The sequence below is a fragment of the Ptychodera flava genome (genome assembly GCF_041260155.1).
Source record: "Ptychodera flava strain L36383 chromosome 3 unlocalized genomic scaffold, AS_Pfla_20210202 Scaffold_27__1_contigs__length_13241970_pilon, whole genome shotgun sequence".
In the NCBI taxonomy this organism is placed as follows: Eukaryota; Metazoa; Hemichordata; class Enteropneusta; family Ptychoderidae; genus Ptychodera; species Ptychodera flava.
This window is the reverse complement of record NW_027248281.1, coordinates 12871099-12891583: the sequence shown is the minus strand read 5'-3', so window position 1 is coordinate 12891583 and position 20485 is coordinate 12871099. Positions and strand designations below refer to the sequence as shown.

At 36.2% G+C, this 20485-nt stretch overlaps 1 protein-coding gene across 2 annotated transcripts; it reads right to left on the bottom strand.

Annotated features, from left to right (window-relative positions):
• Positions 1 to 403: 403 nt before the first annotated feature.
• LOC139126430 (upstream stimulatory factor 2-like) lies at positions 404 to 20206 on the bottom strand. 2 transcript variants are annotated; one of them, XM_070692489.1, is made up of 8 exons: positions 20050 to 20206; positions 13018 to 13073; positions 10090 to 10193; positions 9089 to 9235; positions 6579 to 6738; positions 4813 to 4903; positions 3093 to 3249; positions 404 to 1834 (listed from the first exon to the last, which is right to left on the bottom strand). In XM_070692489.1, exons 1-8 carry the CDS (start codon positions 20079 to 20081, stop codon positions 1598 to 1600), a joined length of 984 nt encoding a protein of 327 aa, XP_070548590.1. In that variant the 5' UTR covers positions 20082 to 20206; the 3' UTR covers positions 404 to 1597. The 2 variants fall into 2 exon arrangements, with proteins under 2 accessions (XP_070548590.1, XP_070548591.1); XM_070692490.1 differs by having other exon boundaries at positions 1426 to 1816.
• Positions 20207 to 20485: the final 279 nt, after the last annotated feature.

Sequence of the window (20485 nt, the reverse complement as noted above, 5' to 3'; positions counted from 1 at the left end):
ATATTTCCACAACAAAAGGATAAGCAAATTATACATTGTTATGAAAATTTATTGTGCATGTGTTTTTCAAAGTTGTGGAGAACACTGAACCCTATACATCACGGGTTTGAATTCTCCTGCGATTTACATCCCAATTGTATACTATTACAAGTAATGCAGAGTTCAAGTTAAGAAAAATTGCTTTGGTCAAGCATTATCATTATCAGTATGTACATTCAAAACTTGAAGCATTCATTAAAAGTAAAACTGTCTATTTGTAAAAATTTCATACATCTTATTTTGATGCAAATGACCAATATTTGACCCTGAAATAATTGGCGAAATGTCAGAATTTGTTGAAAGAGTATGGTTTCAGTGCACAACCCTAAGATTCTGACATTCATTTTTAACTACATTTTATTTTAAGTTGGTGTGATTGATGGCGTGTTTTATACTAAATGACACCATTCACTTGAAACAGCAAGACTGCACCGTGCTGTACCCAAACTGGGTTAAGAAAGTGTTTAGCCTAGAGGGACAAAGTCCTGCTAGTCAGAAATAAACGTTTGGTGGGCAATCATAATTTAAACTTCTCTGAAAACATTACTTTTTTATCCGTCTAGTGAGATTTGCACATATTTGCTAAGTCAAATATTGACCATTAGCGGTACAATAACACATTTAACCCTTTACCTGCCAGACAGTATCTTTTTCCACCTGCCAAGTCAGTAAAAAGCCGTATTGAGCCTAATTCAGTCTTATCTGCACCTACTTGGCTTCATACATTACAACAGCTTTAACCCATGCAAATCATGTCTACAGAATCTCTGTTTTCAGGGGCCTTTGATGTTCAATTTATTGTTAAAGAAAGCATCGTATGGGACCTGTTATGCTTCACAGCTTTAACCAACTTGACTTGATGGTGACACATGATTGGCAGGATGAGGGTTAAAAGAGGGTACTGAGGATAATGCTGTGTATTTGCATCGCATCACATAATAAAATTTAGGGCACCGAGGACAACACTTAACACAAAGTCTGGTTTGAAAAAAAATTCATTCCATTCTGAACATCAATGTATCAACCAGTTGATTCTGCTTTGAAAAACATCTGCATTATCTCAACAGATCAAAGCAATCTACATACAAGGGAAAACAAACAAATCTGTGTAGCAATTGGTAAAATCAGTCAAGGATAGCGTATCTCTGGTACTGAAACAATGACCTGTTAAATGCAAACTACAGAGAGAAAAGCTTCTCATGATTCTATCACTGTGATCTGTACAAAGTTGGTTCCCTTGTAAAAATTTGTGACGCACTGGACGACATTGCTAGATACAGTTTGACATTAACGATATCTTGAAGAAAATAAATTGATGAGAAGAAAAGATTTAAAATACTGCGTAAAATAAAATAAGACATAACCAAAGTGTGAATACCTGGTACATTAGCGTGGCAAGCTACAAGTTTGGTCCAGTTTTACAGTCCAAAGCAATATCTATATACAGATAAACTATGACCAGGATTGGCTGTCAGTATTAATGTCCACCTATCAGGAATCATCTTGAAAATATAACAGCCAATCACAATCAGTCTTTCATATTTTCAAGGGATATCACTCAGCTGGTACTTGTTGAGACTACTGCTTCAATTCCGTGTTGCTGTAGCTGTGCTCGCAAAAGGGCGTTTTCCTGTTTGTATTCTTCTACTTGCTGTCGGAGCAGTTCCGCGTCCACCGACAACCTCTCCGTTTCTTTCAGACTCTCTGCCATTCTGGCGTTGGCCGTGCGTAATTCGTGGATGTAGTCGCACGTTTTCGCCAGGATTCCTCCTTTGCTCTGTGAAGATACAGAGGCCTGATAAATATGTGAGTGGTTCTAGCATTGTAAGGATAAAATGTCACAAATAAAGGAAGTACACCGTCCTCATACACATACTACTGTCAACAAATATTGCATATGTAACAAGAACTGAAAACATGAATGGTACTGGTAAAAAAAGGAATAAAATGTAATGGAAGATGATCTTCAACCCCTTTCACCATTGTGGTTTGGTCCAAACTTATTGTCATCGATATTTAGCGTGGACCTAATTACAAGGAAAAGGGGTGAACAGGTTGAAGACTAATTGCTCTAAACAGACAAATATTTTGAAAAAAATATGACCAAAAGGATGATATGTCACAGGAATGACATTCATGATCTCTCAAACAAAATTTGGAATACATATCAGGAATAAGAAAGACACATATGCAGTACCACTCTGTCTACTAAACATTTTGGTGCACTTTTCCCAAGGTTATCTTTCTGAAAAATCAAATATTTATTTTTGCCATAAATAGTAGGCACAGGAGTTTGGATTTCAAATTTTGGTGAATTAATTGTAATTTATTTCCCTAATATAAAAAACTTTGTACGGTAACCCCTAATGTTTTCAAGTTTTCTTGAGGAAAGTTTTATCAAAAGTTTTGAATCTTTCAGGCATTTAATACAATATTAGTGGGTGGGGTTTTCCTCTAATGAAAAGTTAAATCTACCAAAATAACACATAAATTGTGTTGTCAAAGAGGAATTCTTATTCAAAATCTCCTAAAATTCAAACAGTTACAATTTTATTGGATGTCATTCTGTGAATTAATCCCTTCCTTAAAACTCCAGTACATGTAGCTTTTGATGTATTTTCCTAGAACATTTTCCTGTTTGTAACAGAGTTTCTTCTTCCACTTCAAAAATCATGTCAAAAAGTGTTGCATTCAGCTTGCCAATGCTCTCTGTAGCATGAACCATTATTGTCCAAACTGAGTTTTGATAAATGAATTTACGGCTTAACTAGCATTCAGTTATCGACAAACATTGCAAAGTCACATACACCACATAATATTGATAAGGCTAACACTTTCTTGTCTCCATCAACATAATTTGTAGTGAAGAAAACCGAAAGTGTTCTTGTTTTCTGGAATAAAAATACTGGTAGTATATCAAATGTTACCCTGTTACTGTCTGTCTAACCTAGAAAATATTTTGGTGACAAAAAATCATCAAAAATTACAGCTACTGCTACTGGCCTTTTAAACTTTACTGCTGGGTGGAATTGAAAAGATCATAATAAACTCACCTGTCCCTGTTTGGAATGATCCTGAGCACATTCTGGTACAATTTTTGAAAGTTTGACAATCCAGTTGTTAATTTTATCTCTCCTTCGCCTCTCTACCTCATTGTGAGTAGCTCGCCTCCTTTCATCCCTGGCTGTCCTCGGTCCATCTATCTTACCTCTGAAATACAGCAAAAAACAATAATTTGTTTAAAAATGCATTGATAATACTTTTAGAAGGGAAGTGTTTCAACATGCTTTGGGAGTATAACAAGAAACTGTAGTTGACATACAAAACAAAAATAGTTAAAAAAATCCCTTAAGGTTACAAGCTACTGTTACTGTCCTGTAATATTGAGACAGCAAGCAGAAGATACACTATGCAAGTGCTCTATACTGATATTGTTAATGTAATATACAGGGTCCACATACTCTCAAAGCCACTTAAAATTTAAGGACTTTTTTTCATCGATGTAACAGGACTTGTTAAGGTCCCAAATACCATTTTCAGTGTATCACTTTTTACAGTACATCATTTTTACATATCACTGTACGTACAGTTTTCACAAATCATGACAGATCAAATGTGATTTCAAAACACTGTGGATTGGGATTTCAAAAACCAGTGAATGGCTTATCATTTTCCTGGACTTTTGAAGACTTTCCAGAAGGTTTTAAAATTCAAGGACTTTTCAGGAGCTTGCAAAACTTGACAGGTACTATAGTTTGATCAAAATAAGTGTACACACATGAATCAAATGTCATGATTAAGCAAACATTCACAACTCTATACTCTTTGGTTAAGGCTATGGATTGGAAGGATGACTTCATGGAATTGAAAATACTAGTATGCATGTGTATTCCAGGACACTGGGTGTGACTTACTTTATAAAAGTAAATTTCGCATTAAACGTTTTGTGATGTAGCAATGAAATTTTGGACACGGTGATATGATTGATTTACACAGTCATTTAAAGCCTCTATTGAGTTTCTACTTTACTGCATAAAACTATATTTTGTCACTCAAACCCTTGGCATCCTTCTCAAATGAAACTATCTGAATGAAACTGTAGGTGATGATGTCAATTTCCTCTATGATAAGGAAAGTTACTGGATGGAAATTTTAACTGTGTGAGTTATGCCATGTTGTTGATTGAGTGCAGGTATCTTGTGTCGTCACTACTGTTATGGTCCAAATCAAGTGCAATTGTACAAGATTTATTGCGCCAAGGACACTAATGTTTAGAAAGTGTGATATTTTTTGCCCAATTTTGAGGATTATGACAAAAGTTCAAAGGTGAAGAAATGACAATTCACACAGAGATGATAAAGGAACTGTGCAATGCAAACTACAACCCCAACCATGACTGAAGGTGCAGTGTAAGCTACCACTGTCAACTCAATGATGAAGTAACCCCCACGCCCCCACCACTGACTTGGCATGCGTCTCAAACTTGCAAAGTGTTGTCACAGCTAATATATCAAGTCTTGTTACCTAATAACAAGTAGTATTATCATCCACTATGGGAAAGAGGCAGGCAATCTCCTAACCCAAATGTATTGTCGATAAACGCAACTGCACAATATGATTGGTTCAAACATGGTTTTGTTGGAGAACAGATATTTAAACATGGCACCTTCAGTTGTGGTTTGGCTTGCAGTTGATGGGGAAGTAGCCATAGATGAATGAATCTTTGTGTCTACAAAAAAAAAATGTGCGTGAAAATATTAGTCGGGTACTTACGGACTAAATTGCTGTGTTCTTGGTGCAATGGATCTCTGTGCACCACTGGCAAGCACATCCTGTGGTGACATCATCACATAAAATTGACCAACTGAAAAAGATGTACACTTTTTTTATAAATCTGCCTCATTCTGTCTTCTTTTGGTGTCATGTCATTAAAGACATGATGAGAGGATGGTATGTGGATAAGAGTAAGATTAAGAATGAACTGGTTTCTATTTTCAGTTTATAGTTTAACCATGTGACTGCTGTTTCATATGAACATAGTCCTTTCATCATGGTTCTGGAAATGACACACCTGGTTTCACCGATAAAACCAATATTTATATATGAATGTACATAGAAAAGATTGACAGACAATATATTCCTTGTGTGATTATCTTTTTCATTCTTATACTTTGTTTGATATTTCATTCACTGGCTAGTAAAATATCAACGTTTGATATGGCTGTATTGTGTACAGGCAATCAGAAATCTTCCATGTTTTATCCCAAAGTCATCACAGAAATGTATGACTGAACTGTTCAAATGACAACAGTTCATTGAGTGAAGGGGCTCAGAAAACTGTTCCTGGATTATGCAGACCACTAACAAAAGACAGAGAACTTCAAGGAGACGATTCTGCTTGGAGATAGCCATGCAGTATTTCTATGCAACATGCACTAAGGCAATAGTGATAAACTTTGTCTAATGTAAATGCTCATTATAAACATTCAGCAATTATACATGTTCAACGACATAAAAACTGAGTTAGAAACTTACAAATTATTGTAACAACTGTAGTAAAAAACAATTGATAACAGCTGCAGCTAAATTGCTTTGTGAAAAGGTCTGAGAGTTTGAAAAGTGTCCAGACAGATTTGACATTGTACAAGCATTCTAGAACGTAGATACCGTAGCTGCAACACAGTAGCTCAAGATTTTGGCTGGGGTTGTGGGCTGGACAGCAAAACCAGGATGTTCAACCCAAAACCCAAGTCAAAACCTCAAGCTACGATTTTGTGGCTAGAACACAGTATGATGTGAAGTAATTCATATGAAATATGTTTGTATATGGAATGGCAGAGAACGGCAGACATTCGTCAATGATCATTGCTGAAAATTTTGATTGATTCAAAAATGGGAGATGTTCAAGCAGTGAATGTGTTGGAAGTCTAACATGAAATATGCAGTACACACAGAAATGCAGCTGAAATCAGAGATTTTACAAAAAGTACTACACTAGCATTCATTACATTTCACTCATTTGTTTAAAAATATTTGCTGTACTAGCTCAGCTACACAGATTTTCACATGCAACTTCTAGAACATGCAACAGACCAGGCCTAAATCACATTGATGTCAAAGCTTTCCTCTGTATATGGTGTTAGAGCCAACAGAGAAAATCATACCCTTTCACCCCTATCTGATTACATAGTGGTATCATCCCACTATGAAGAATTGGGACATTCCATAATGAAGGGGTGGAGAGGGTTATATAACCATTCAAACAAATTTAATACAATATAGACAGAAGCTTTTATCATGGACATGTATTCTGTCAAAATTCATATGCTATATTTCAAGCAACAAGACAGTTGTAACTTGTATAATTCTATCGAAAATAAACTGAATATACATAAATAAACAAAATAACAAACAAAAAGGAAAATGAATAAGTTGGAAAAACAAACAAACGCCTTACAGGCACAAAGATGTATGTTTATCATCAAGGCCTGGTCTGAGGGCTGAAACAAGCAACTAAAAGCAACTAAAAGATGAATTACCTCCCGCAGAAGCGCCTTGTGCAAGGGAGCCCTCTGTCTGTGCAGTGGTAGCATCGGAGACTTGCGTCTGTGCAGGGAAGTATGTAAATCGGGTCTCACCTGACTGGCTTTCAGGGGTAGGACTGCTTCCATTACTGAATGGACTTTGTATTACTGCTTGCTGAAAGTGTAGATGTCAAAAATATACCATGTCACATCAGAACTGCTGAGTCAGGTTTGGGCACACAGGTAAATAATGTTGGAATGATGGAATTGCATTCATGTAACATGAGTTCCCAACTCTCAGGGTATCTGAGTAAATCTTAGTACTGGGGTACTGGCCTTCACAACAACACCCTTAGTCTTCATGCGAAATGATTCGTCTTCAGATAAAATGTAGACACTTCGTGCATACCACAATCACATTTCATCCTCATTGCATCCTATATTTCACATGTAGTAACATATTTGGCCCTCACAACAGAACAGCTCTAAATTTATCATGTGATGAGTCATTTCATGAACAAAATTGTCATATATTGACTTATTGGTAGGTTTTCGTGTTGCAGCTAATTATCTCATTATGAAGTCTGAACGACAACGTATTGGCAGAGATCTTCTCCTGTGTGCCGGTACATAATGCCCTGATTTTCAGTATATATCATTACATCCATTATGAAATCACTGACATGTTCGTGATCATTTCAGATGGCTTAACTTACTACACTTTGAAGACAAGTCATCGTTGATGACACAGTCCCCACTTGTTAATGGGTATTTTGATTACAGGTCCTCAGAGAGGATAGAGTCCTCTTCATTAGGTCTGTGATAAAAATACTTTTGAATGAATTCGCTTGATACATGTCTGAGTTATGGTTCAGGACATGAAAAAAATCGTAACAAAATGGTCGCACAGTGGCCATATTGGATCGCATCACAAAAACAAATTGATGTGCATAGCTATGACATTGGTCGATGTCCTTGTACAGACTTTGAATAAATTGGTCGAAACATGCGGATATGCCTGAGAAATGGCTCTGTACATGAAAAATCGTAATAAAATGGCCGCCTGGCGGCCATATTGGATCGTATCACAAAACAGATTGACGTACATATGTATGACATAGATCAATGTCCTTGTACCAACTTTGAAAAAAATCGGTTGAGATGTGCCTGAGTTATGGCTCTGTACATGAAAAAATCGTAATAAAATGGCCGCCTGGCGGCCATTTTGGATCGTATCACAAAACAAATTGCCATGCACAGCTATGACATTTGTCAATAAGCTTGTACCAACTTTGAATAAAATCTGTTGAAACGTGCCTGAGTTATGGCTCTGTACATGAAACAAACGTAATAAAATGGCCGCCTGGCAGCCATATTGGATCATATCACAAAACAAATTGACGTGCATATCTATGACATTGGTCAATGTCCTTGTACCAACTCTGAATAAAATCGGTCGAAACATGCCTGAGTAATGGCTCTGTACATGAAAAAATCATAATAAAATGGCCGCCTGGCGGCCATTTTGGATCATATCACAAAACAAATTGATGTGCATATCTATGACATTGGTCAATGTCCTTGTACCAACTCTGAATAAAATCGGTCGAAACATGCCTGAGTAATGGCTCTGTACATGAAAAAATCGTAATAAAATGGCCGCCTGGCGGCCATATTGGATCGTATCACAAAACAAATTGATGTGCATATCTATGACATTGGTCAATGTCCTTGTACCAACTCTGAATAAAATCGGTCGAAACATGCCTGAGTAATGGCTCTGTACATGAAAAATCGTAATAAAATGGCCGCCTGGCGGCCATATTGGATCGTATCACAAAACAAATTGACGTGCATCTGTATGACATCGGTCAATGTCCTTGTACCAACTTTGAATAAAATCGGTTGGAACATGCCTAAGTTTTGGCTCTGTACATGAAAAAATCGTAATAAAATGGCCGCCTGGCGGCCATATTGGATCGTATCAGAAACAAATTGACGTGCATCTGTATGACATATGAAGTAATCCTTGTACCAAGTTTGAATGAAATCGCTCCAGGCATCTCAGAGATATCTGCGTGAACGGACGGACGCACGCACGGACGGACGGACGACGGACGCACGCACGCACGCACGGACATGACCAAACCTATAAGTCCCCCCGGACGGTGTCCGTGGGGACTAATTATAATTTGAAGGCAGAGTAATGGAAAATGGTTCTATAGATCATTTCATTTATCATTTGGTCAGAGCCACACAAGATTGGTACGAGACATGCCTTTATATTGCTATTTCATCAAAAATGACCTAGCAGACTCTCTGTTGTTTTTGACAAGGACAGAACATACACACATATTACAGTATGTTAACCTTTGAACCCTGATCCCCTGACCCGCTGACATAATGCAGCATTTCACCACTTTGTCCAACTACCCTCTCCAAACTAGGTTCAAAGAGTGAAGGAAACAGGTGTGACAGGGCTAAGTTTCAGGATCAACTGGTAGAGCTGCAGTAAGCTGCCTTACCTGTGTGACAGTTTGTTGACCCTGTGGAAATGATGTTGTCGTGACGACATTGACAGCTCCACTATTGCTGCCACTTTCTCCTTCAGCGACCTGTACAACTCTGTATGTCACCTGACTTTGACCATTGCTGTCTGTTCGGAATTGGTACTAGTGAGAGAAATACAAATGTCAGACCCCTGTTAGCACTACTGTAACACTCTTTGATTTTGATTTACTGCTTAAAGGTATACTGTCACCTGTTCCAATTTTGCCACAGTTACCATGGAAAGAGAAAATCTAACCAATCACAGATTTTAAGCGGGTGGCCGCTTTTAAAAAGCACCCTTACATGGGCATTTTGAATACCAAGGAACGCCCCTTTGACCATATATGTACATATTTAGATTACAGGTGACTGTATACCTTTAACTTGACCAATTGCTAGCTGGCTAAAATAAATAAATTAGTTGACAAGTGGTTTCTTTGCCCCTAAACATGCATTACATATGCAAGCTTCATCATCATTTAATCAAACATGAAGTTGCAGTAATCCCAGCCATCTCTGAAAAGCAAAAATGTACGCCCTCGTTTCACAAACAATTGTAATTACAGATTGTACCAACAAGAGATCTGCAGTCTTCTGAGAAATTGTGTGTAGCTCTTCCTCGTGGTTATTTAAATAAGTCTTACGGTCAAAGAGCTTTTTCTGTATGTGCTCCCTCGCTGTGGAATACACTGCCATCAGAAAGTCGTGTCAGAAATGCTGGATTTTGTAAAAGTAGTTTGAAGACACACCTTTTTACTAAATTGTACACGTAATGACTGTTTTGCAGTTTTAGCTTTCTTTTCATATCTTTTTAAACTGTTGTGTACAGAACACTAAGACATTTGTGGAGTGCATTTATTACATGATCATTTTTGTTATTATTATTTTTATCATTTCAGAACATGGTTTCAGAACACTCACAGATACTGACATCAATGTTGTGGCATGCAGAAGAAAATCAATTGTTTGCTCTTACCTGTAGATTGCTTGGATCAGTTAAGTTGGCAGGTACTTGTCCAGTTACACTTGCAATGGCTGCTGCTGTCTGTTCATCTGACGTAGCGTTGACAACTTGATCACCTGTCAATCATCACACAAAAACTAAGTAAACTAATATAAGCTTGGTTTGCCCATGGTTTTCCAATTTCTTTGATGTACATGTACATGCAATGTTTCTGAGGGGGTTGTATGTATTAAGAATGTATGAGTATTTATTTAGCTTATTTTCAGCAGATACTTTCTTTCAAATCAAACAATATAATTTAAAGGTACATTGTACAGTATACATGTACAGTATCTTGTGATATTTCACCAACAAGAACTACGTACTGACAATAAAGTCTTGCCAACATTACACTGAAGTGAAAAATACATACAAACATATATGTACACCTAAGGTATGTGTGTGTCTGACATCAAAACATGCCATAAATATATTATGGAAATATATTATGCATGAAAACATGTGCGTTTAACTTCTAATAATGTTACTATTGCTACTGTACTTAAATATATATGACACCCACACTTGAAATGTAATTCTACGCTTAAATTTTTACAACTTAGGAATTTTGAAAGAATCTACATCATTTACTAGACAATTAAACTTGCATGTAGAATTTTAGAAAAGTAGCAACAGGTCACAGTTTGATGGCACTCAGGCTGATCTAGGCTAACCATCCTTTACCACAGTCAGAGTCTGACTTCTGAGGACATCAATCCATTTACCACATGTAAATGTATATATACATACAGGTATCTGACATTGCATACCGATATAGTGTTTTCTGTTTTACTGCAAAATTTATTGAACAGCTTACAGGAGACCGCGACATAACACATCAACCCACTGTTATTTGTGTAAAATTCCTTTTCTGATTAATGCTTGAGCTTTTAAACTTGAAATTATTTGTATAACTTTTCCAAAACAAATACATCATGAAATGAGGAAAAAATCTTTCAAACTGCAGAGATATAATTTACAAGTATAGTAACTACTGTTGTATTTATAACAATATTTTCAGCTCTTTGAAGTACAAATACCGGTAAATTGAACTCATGACAGTCTACTCAATACAAATGTTCCTTGTACCTTGGAACAACCAATAAATCAGACTGCACAATTGCATGTGTCAACTGCCCTCGTGTGACCTTTGACCCGAGTTAACCCAGTTTAACCACAAACAAATTCTTACATATGTGAAAATACCTTATGTCAAATTTCCTTCCATACAGTTTGTAGATTATAAACCAGCGGCTGTTAGATTTTTTTAGTTTTAAATGTGGGCTAGATCATACATATACACCTACGTTGTACATGTAATGATGTACATACAGCAAAAAACAGGATGGTTGGACAGTCTCATATACATTACGTTTACTTTTTTGTACGTCCCTCACAAGTTCTGTTGATAACATTGTAGATAAGAAGAACCGACTCATTTGAGTGTTTGGATACGGAGGTGCCGAAATACTTATCATGTTGATGATATCTAAACAGCTTGCTGTCGGTCTATGTCAACACTCTAGGTAGACGAAACATGATACAATGAATGCAGACAAATGCTGATTAGGATTTTTTGCGAGACACATGGATACATAGTGAGACTCTGAGAGGAATGAATGAAGCAGCGATTACCACATGTCAGACAGAAATGTCTTTTGAATACTGGTTTTTATTCTGTCATATGCAAGTTTTAATAAAAAGACTTTTAATGAAAACACCGAGCCATGGATACCACACAACATATTGGCTTTCATGTATTGAGTTGAAGGGCATGCATTTTCTAAGAAGTAAAACTTGACAGACGTCTAAGTGACACTTTACTCCACTGTTTATTCTTGTGTGTCTATAAAAACAGCTTGGCATCAGTACGTCTTATGGTTTGCCAGAGTGCCAGAGTGCTGTCCTAATTAACTTTGGTCTCTACTATCAACACGACAAGTAATTTAGCACTCCCTTGTGTGGTCTATCCAGGAACTTAAATGAGTCGGTTCTTTTTATCTACGATGTTATCTACAAGAACTTGTATGTTTCGTACAAAAAAAGTAAACGTAATGTATATGAGACTGTTCATCCATCTCGTTTTTTGCTGTACACTCCACTCCACTGTTTATCCTTATATGTCTACAACAACAGATTGGCTTCAGTAGGTACACATTGTTTTATGGTTTGTTTAGCCAGAGTGCTGTACTAATTAACTTCAGTCTCTACTATCAACACACTCAGTAATTTAGCAATTCCCTTGTGTGTTCAGTCCAGACACTTAAATGAGTCGGTTCTTTTTATCTACAATGTTATCTACAAAACTTGTGTGCCACGTACAAAAAAGTAAACGTAATGTATATGAGACTGTTCAACCATCCTGTTTTTTGCTGTATATGCATTTCCTGAAATCACCAAGTTCAAAAAAGAACTATTTGCTTTCGGTCACTGAGACAGATCTGTATGCAAAGTGAGCCTTACAAATAAGCTTATTGACTTAGTGAATTTTACTGACATGAATGCAATGCTGAGTCATGCTCCAAACTGAAACTAAACACCCTCAAAATGTTGCAAAACAGCAGTATGAGGGCAGTGTTCTGGTCACAAACCAAACAGCTATGAGAACAAGATACATGTAATGAACATAAACTGGTACATCTCTATTTGAGTGTGACCTTCTCAATGTGATTATGGTTGGAACCAAGAAACAACAAACAAACATGTGGAAGATATCATTTTGATGAATTATAAATTCATTTTAAATGTGACACAACAAACAATCGGTTTGTTACTATATGTACCCTGCACTGTAAATGGAAAGATTTGCAGATGAAACTCAAATACACATGTAATTATTGCAATCATGTGGCATATCATCATTATAAACGCAGTTTTTTGAAGTCTAAAAAACATACTAACCACCGTCTGTCTGTATTTGAACTTGTTCTTCTGTTTCTTGTCCACCTTTGTCTTGACTGAAACAAAACAAAAATAAAACAAATTAAATTCAATGTTGGGGAAAAAACTACACCAAAGGCTTCAATAAAGTAGCAAATTACAAGATGAGATTGGTCGGATTAGGAAAGACATTATTGGTATGGTTTTGGTTCTCAACAGGATGCGATATATGCTGTGCATGTAATATTATTTCCAGCTAGAGAGTAATGTCATCTTGGTGGAGCAGAATTGTGAAGATTTCCACGTTAACAAGTATCTATCGCAAGATACATGTGTACAGACAAAAATTGGATGATTTACAATGTAAGTGATAATGCTATTTCTCCAATGACACTGAAGACCGTCAATACTAATATACCGGTACAACGAAAAAGTGGAACTTGTACAGTAAAACATGGCCTGGCGTTTGCTATACATGTGCATTTTTTCTTCCCAGTCATAAGTTGTATTAAAACTGAATTTGATTGAATATCAAAATGCTGCACATCACAGGAGCATAGCTTTGAATAATATCACTAGTCAACAACTATTATGTTTATAGAAGGCTGTGAAATTATCATCCCCTAGGGAACACACATTTGCTGTTTAAATTCTAATTCTACCTGGTAAACAGAGCATTCATAAATACTGGATGACAAACACAAATACTCCAAGTTAAGATTACACTTGAAAATGAATTTATCTTGAGGTACAATCTTGAGAAGTGATTGCATCCAAAGGGCTGTGCATCAGATATTTCTGAGATTATGTACTATAATTTTCCCCTCTTACTGGTATTTTTCCCCTTTTTTTAAATTTCACATTGTATGTATATTTCACATGATGATTCATAATAAAAGGAAAATTCTTGTCAGGATGTCTTACTTCTGAATATGGACTTAAAATTTATTCAGGTTTGGTTACGGGATGGTATTTTACTCAATCACAATAGGTTATACTGTGACTTTGCTATCGTCATCGACACACAGACTGCAGATACTCAGTGAAATTAATGCTACATGTAATTAGGTTCCCATTGATATTAATAATTACAGTTAATGAAGGGCATCATTGAGTGGACCCTCCAAGTCAAATTCATTCAAGAAAATTTCACAAATAACACTCACTGGTATACACATACATGTAGGCTGACTGAAAGACATTTCTAGATATTTCTAAATTAAACCTATAGTGTACAGATCCAATTTATATAATACATGTGTATGTGATAAATTCTGATTAACCCCTCTGACCCAAAAATACCAACTGTCACAATTAGTTTTTAAGTTGTCTTTTTACAACTCCAAATAATATGTCTAGTAGTCAGGGGTATACAGTGCATGTAGTAGTGAAGCCTACTGTAAAGTCATTATTATTACACATTGAATAATGAACATGTCCTTATCCTACATCTAGTCATTTTTCACAATCAATAAAACTTGCATATTATTCTTGTGTTTTGAAAACACCCTTCAGCTCTGAATAAACCTGGGCAACATGTTACGGGAACAATGATATTAAAATTTGATTAAGGAAAATTTCAAAATTCTTTGTTTGCCATCCTATGATTTTTGAAAAACATACCAGCCTGCCAGGGAAAAAACACAGACAAAAAACACAAGTGTTAATTAAAATAAGCTAAATTTTAGTTTAATTTCTTTCAGAAAAATAACATTTTTATTTGTAATAGTGATAATATTGTCTTTGTTTTTCTTAATTTTCTCTGAAAATCTATCAGCACATGGATGGCAAAGAAGATTTTTATTTAAAGCACCTTGCATAATTGTTTCCAGCTTGTCTGAGAAATGTCATTTGTATCACAATCACATAGATCTATTTTCACAGATACTGCTACCAGGTACATGTAGATTGAGAATCAGTTGTATGCATGTCCTCTGCCTCTCTGATCTTTATTGTAGATCTCTATGATACATTCAGTGCCGTCATAAATTTGTTAAAAACAACCTATTAATTTGCTGCAATAATGCTGACATGCAGAAATGACAATGGCGTATTCATTGTTCATCACTATACCGGTACAGTACATAAAGTGATGTTCAAAATAAAATAATTTCTGCAATTAAAAAACAGTGTCATTTATTCTATTTTTTCACACATAAGCATGGAAAGAATGATGATGTCACTAGTCCACATAAATTGCAGAAGAGTAACAAGTTTTTTTTTCTTTTGGCCTGAGATAAAACACAAAAGGTGATGAGAAACGATTTGCAACCATTAATTCATTAATGGTTTTGTTCTCCCTCAAAAAAATCCACATAGAAATGGAGACACACATAGAAATGGAGACACACTTGCTTATCACAATCCATACATACTTGTATCTGGTGTTCAACTCTGATCCCATTGATTACATGTAAAAAATAGGGTTTTGAAATCGATCACACAAAAATATTAGCAAGCCTAAATAGAAATCAATTGTATAAATTGTGGCAATAAGTGGCCCATTAACTTCGGCTGAGTGGAGACTACGAACAAACACACAGGTCTACATGTATGTCAGAATTATTTCTTATCACAATCTGTACTGTGTGTAAATACCTATGCATACAGCTGTTTATATACATCCACATATTTCATAAACTGATGTCAAAATTGAAGTGAAACATGTCCAAATATGGGATACTCTTATCAAGGCTGTCACAGAAAAAGCCAAAAAGCTAAATCTTCTAGCTGCCTACATGTACCTCTGATTTTTATAAAAGTCATTAACAACATTTTAACAACTAATACACTGTTTTTTATGTAAATTTATTATATGGATATAGATACATTTTGTATATGTCTTTGAGTAATTAAAGGTACAAGTAATAATGAAATATTTAGCATGTCAGTTTTAAGTTTTACTGAAGGAGATTAGAGGTTTGAAATAGCTGAACAAAACTGAACATCAAAATTGCAGAAAATTCGTGATTCCGAACCTGGTTACTTTGAAATTCCAATATTTGAAATGACTGACATGAGGTCACTCCTATGTCCATTGTACGCATCAGATTTTCATGCACGTATACAGGGAAGCTATAAAGATTACAGACATTATATGTACTGTACACCATTATAAACTACATGTACAATGTATTCGCCTCTACCCCACCAACCCATACAGTGTACATGTATATGTAAGCTCAGTATATGGTATATACTTGAGAGTACCGCCGCAGGAAATGATAGGTTTTGGACTGAACCATTCCCTTGAAAGGTTACTTAGGTCCAAAACAGAATGAAATTAAGTATATCCTTATTGGCTGAGCAATCTGTACAGTGTGACACTATGCTAAAATATTTGAAAACTGCGATGTAATTTCTATGCAATTTTTAAAATGCAATGAAAGACTTAGTGATTCAACAACTTCTTTCACTGAAGAAAATGCTTTCAGCCTTTTTAGATATTAGTGAAAATAAGCAAATTTCTGTGTATTATATTAATGAAACTGTAAACCACAAATCTAGTTTGCGTGACACAAAACAAAATTTGCAATTATGAATTATTTTGAAAAAAATATTCCAGACGTCAAACTAACCCTTCTACATGTATCTGATCATGGAGGTACCAGAAGAGTACCTCGGCGGTCTGATCAACATTTCCTGTAGAGATGAACCCCATTAAGATTCATCCCATGTAATACACAGTGGTTGTAAATCAGCTTACATTTTGTCTACTGCCCTCACCAATTCACTGTATTTTTACATTGGATTAGCTGCTACAGGGAATCCAGTGTTCTCAACAGGTTTGGAAATCAGAGGAGCAACAATTTACATGACAATACAGAATTTGTATATTTTTAAATAAAAAATATACATTTGTGTGGTCATTGACTGATTAATACATTGCCTGACAAACAGAGGGTTAGGGGCATAATAATAATAACTGATGCACAAGAAACGTAATTCCTTCATTTTACTTGAAACCCCCTCCCTCCCCCCTTCAAAACGAAAGTTCTTGTGCAAAATCAATTTCGTATTATGATGCCATTTCTGACAAACCCACAAGCACCTCTCCGATCCGCACGCCCCGTGAAAAAATACCAGAGGCACATGTATTTCGCACGTAGGAAAATGCTTCACATACATGTTTCACATCTAAAAACCATACAAGTGGAGTTTTTATTTCACCTTCATGCCTTTTCATTGTATTTTCTGCCTCCGTATTTTGTAGTCATTCTGTTCTCGATGAATGTGAAGGTAGTTAGAGTTCTCGCTGCATACATGTAGACGCAAAACAATAGAAAATCCTTATGCGATTTTGATTTACACAAAACGAAATTAGCTTTTGCCCCCTCCCCCCCTAAACGAAAGAATTACGTTTGTCGTGCGTCAGCTCTTATTATCGACGGCCGATTACCAACTCCTAAGAAATCCCCTCTGAGAATAGCCTGTGTATGGCCATTATAGCTGACCAATCAGGACACATCTAGCAAACTGTGGTAGGCATGAGAAGTGTGAACATAAGCTAAGTATACACTGCTGCTGGTACCCTTTTTTCTATTCAGATAACAATGATTCACCAAGAACTTTCCCTTTGATCAGAAAACAAGGAAGTGCCAAGGACAGTATTAAATGCCCTTGTATGGCAATACGTGTGTCTGTCACAAATCTATTAAATAAGACTACAAAAGCAAAGTTCCTGTAAATCATTACTGAATTTTCAAAAGACAGTTGGTAGATATACAGCAAGGCAAATAACACAAAAAGGGGAATTTTCTCCAGACTGGGAGAAAGACCGAACGCCCCCCCCCCCCCCCCCCCCCCCCCCCCCCAAAAAAAAAAAAATCAGGAGAATTTCTCCCTACGTGGAGACTTTTTTGAGGCTTGAGAGTTCAGGGCCCAAACTTAATTGTTTCACTTACTTGCCCTGCAGGCAAATGTCCAGAAATTTTACTTGCCCAATGAATAAACCTGCTTGCCCCAAATTTTTTTGTCTGTTTACATTTTTTGTTTTATTTGTATTAACGTTCATGTCAATTGTCACAATCCATAAGCATTGGTCTTAGTGATCTCAACCCACTCGTCCACCAATATTCCAGCGCAGGGTTGGAGTCATAGAGGTGAAGGGGAGGCCCATCAATAGATATCCCATTAGCATAATTATCTAGTGTCTTTGGAGTCAGTTGCAACAAGTGAAAGTTTTACATTAATGAGATATTAGATTTCCCGAGGGAAGAAAGACAACAGCTGGATATCACTGTCAATGGCTGAATGTTGACATCTTGCATATTAATTTTCAGCTTGTTGGTGTCCTGCTTAAGTGACTTGAAACTTAGTAAATGAGAGCATATTTAACAAAATTTCTTGAATATGTAAATTTGATTAAGAGCTGTCACTTGCCCAAACCAGAAAGTCCAGTTTATTTAAATTACTTGCCCAATGTCAGGTTTTACAACTGTTAAGTTCCAGCCCTGGACTTTTTGAATTTTTAATCGACATTAAAAAAGTGTACCAATGTGTTCATTAACAAATTTGAATCTGGGTTTACGGCTGTTCTGGTAATGTTCACCATTATTTTTTTGCATATTTTCACATTTATTCAATAATAGTGATATTCTGTAAGCATGTAGCAAATTGTCACTTACATGAAATATGTATTTTGACTATGTGGATCAACTCCATTTGTACTTTTTAACGTCAAAGTCATGTTCCGGGATTCAATCATTAACAATTTTAACTGTTACACATCTGGGTCACATTCTCCTATCTTGGAGAATTCATCATATAAGAAGATGACTGTAACTGTGATAGTTCTATCAAAATCATGTAATATATGTAGGTCTCCCATCGGAAATCCCCTTTTGGTCTCTATTTTAGTGCCTTGCTGTTATAGTCACTGCAGTGGTACTGATTGTAATTGACAACGCTCGTGTTTTTACATGTAGTACAAGGCAAACTCTTGATTTAAAAATAAATTGCATTTTATTGAAATTCACAGATAATTCAACTGAAATTCCAGTCATCAATTTCAAAATAAATGAGTGAAATAAGATTTACTCCAAAAAAAACGGGACTATTGAAACTTTCCTTGTGAAAGCTATTTGCCAAAGCAAACTTTTCTCCGTTTTGTCTCCCACTGCATGTTAATACTGATGTGAATTGTGAAATCAACGATCTTGATATTTGAAATTGAGCAAAAAATAATGAGAGGGTCTCAGTATATCTGTTGCATCTATTGTCACTGAACACAAATACGTATAATTGGGAATGCAATGTCATTGAGAAAATGTCAATAAAATGCAAATAAATTATTGAATTATAAACAACTTGTACTACACGATCCTCATTCCTTGTACATGACTGGTTTCAAAACTTGTCTCAATCGACTTCATTGAATATCGAGAGTAGATAGTTAGTCATGGCAGAGTAGAATGCAATCGAAATCAAAACAGTTCGAATTTTATGTTTACTTTATGAACCATGAATATTTTACATGTAATACTAGCCGAGAGACACCGTCCCGCCCCTATTTCTTCCAAACGCCGCGCACACATATTATAAGAAGGTATTAACAAAAATAAATTAAATTGTAATTCAAAGCGAGTGATACATTATTTTTAAAGTAAATGGTTGAAGTACATTCTCTGATTGATATTTCGAAGGTCAAAGCGTGAAACCCTATCTATGGTTACGTGCACACCAAGTTGTCTGGTGTCTGACTGTTCATACATTTGAAATCTCTTCCCGCACTATTTAGCGAAAGAGAAGCAACGCAAATTCTGACCAAAGATGTCTCCTGTTCCATTTCACATTACAGCAAGCGAAGCAAAACTACTATCAAATATACTGCTGCATAGTGTCTGCACTGTTGTAAAGATGTTCTCTGCCAGGTATATTACAATATCCAAGCCCGGGCAACCTTTTAAATGCGAGGGAATCCTCGCGGAAATTAACTGACCCTAAAATCTGAAGCGACGCCAGCAAGCACCCTGGTGGCGACAGGGTATCCATTCCTTCTGGGCTATTTTCCGCCTAAAACTAAACGTTTGAGCAAAAATTACGAACACCTACCTCGGGTCGAGTGCCTGATCTAACATATCCATGTGGTCAGAGAAGTTCTTCAAAAGTTTCAGGAAGCGAAGACAAGTTTGATCACGGGGCCAAACAAGATGGTCATGTGAGAGGAGAAATGAACATGTGACAAAAACCCCAGCAAAATTTCAGCGAACGAATCACATAGCCTTCTGCGCGGGAATTATACGTCCGCAGTATTGTTTTTTTCGCTATAAAACAGCTAAATTCCACCATTGTAATCACAAAAATATTTAAAAATATAATTTATGAAAAAATATTTCATATAATGCCATGAAATCGACGAAATCGTACTTGATTTTGGAACTATATTTTGCAGCTTCGACATTGGGCGACAGTATATTCAGCTAATGGCTTCTCCTTGTGATACGGTTCAGGTTTAGTGAAAATCACGTGATGATGACCCTATTCTACA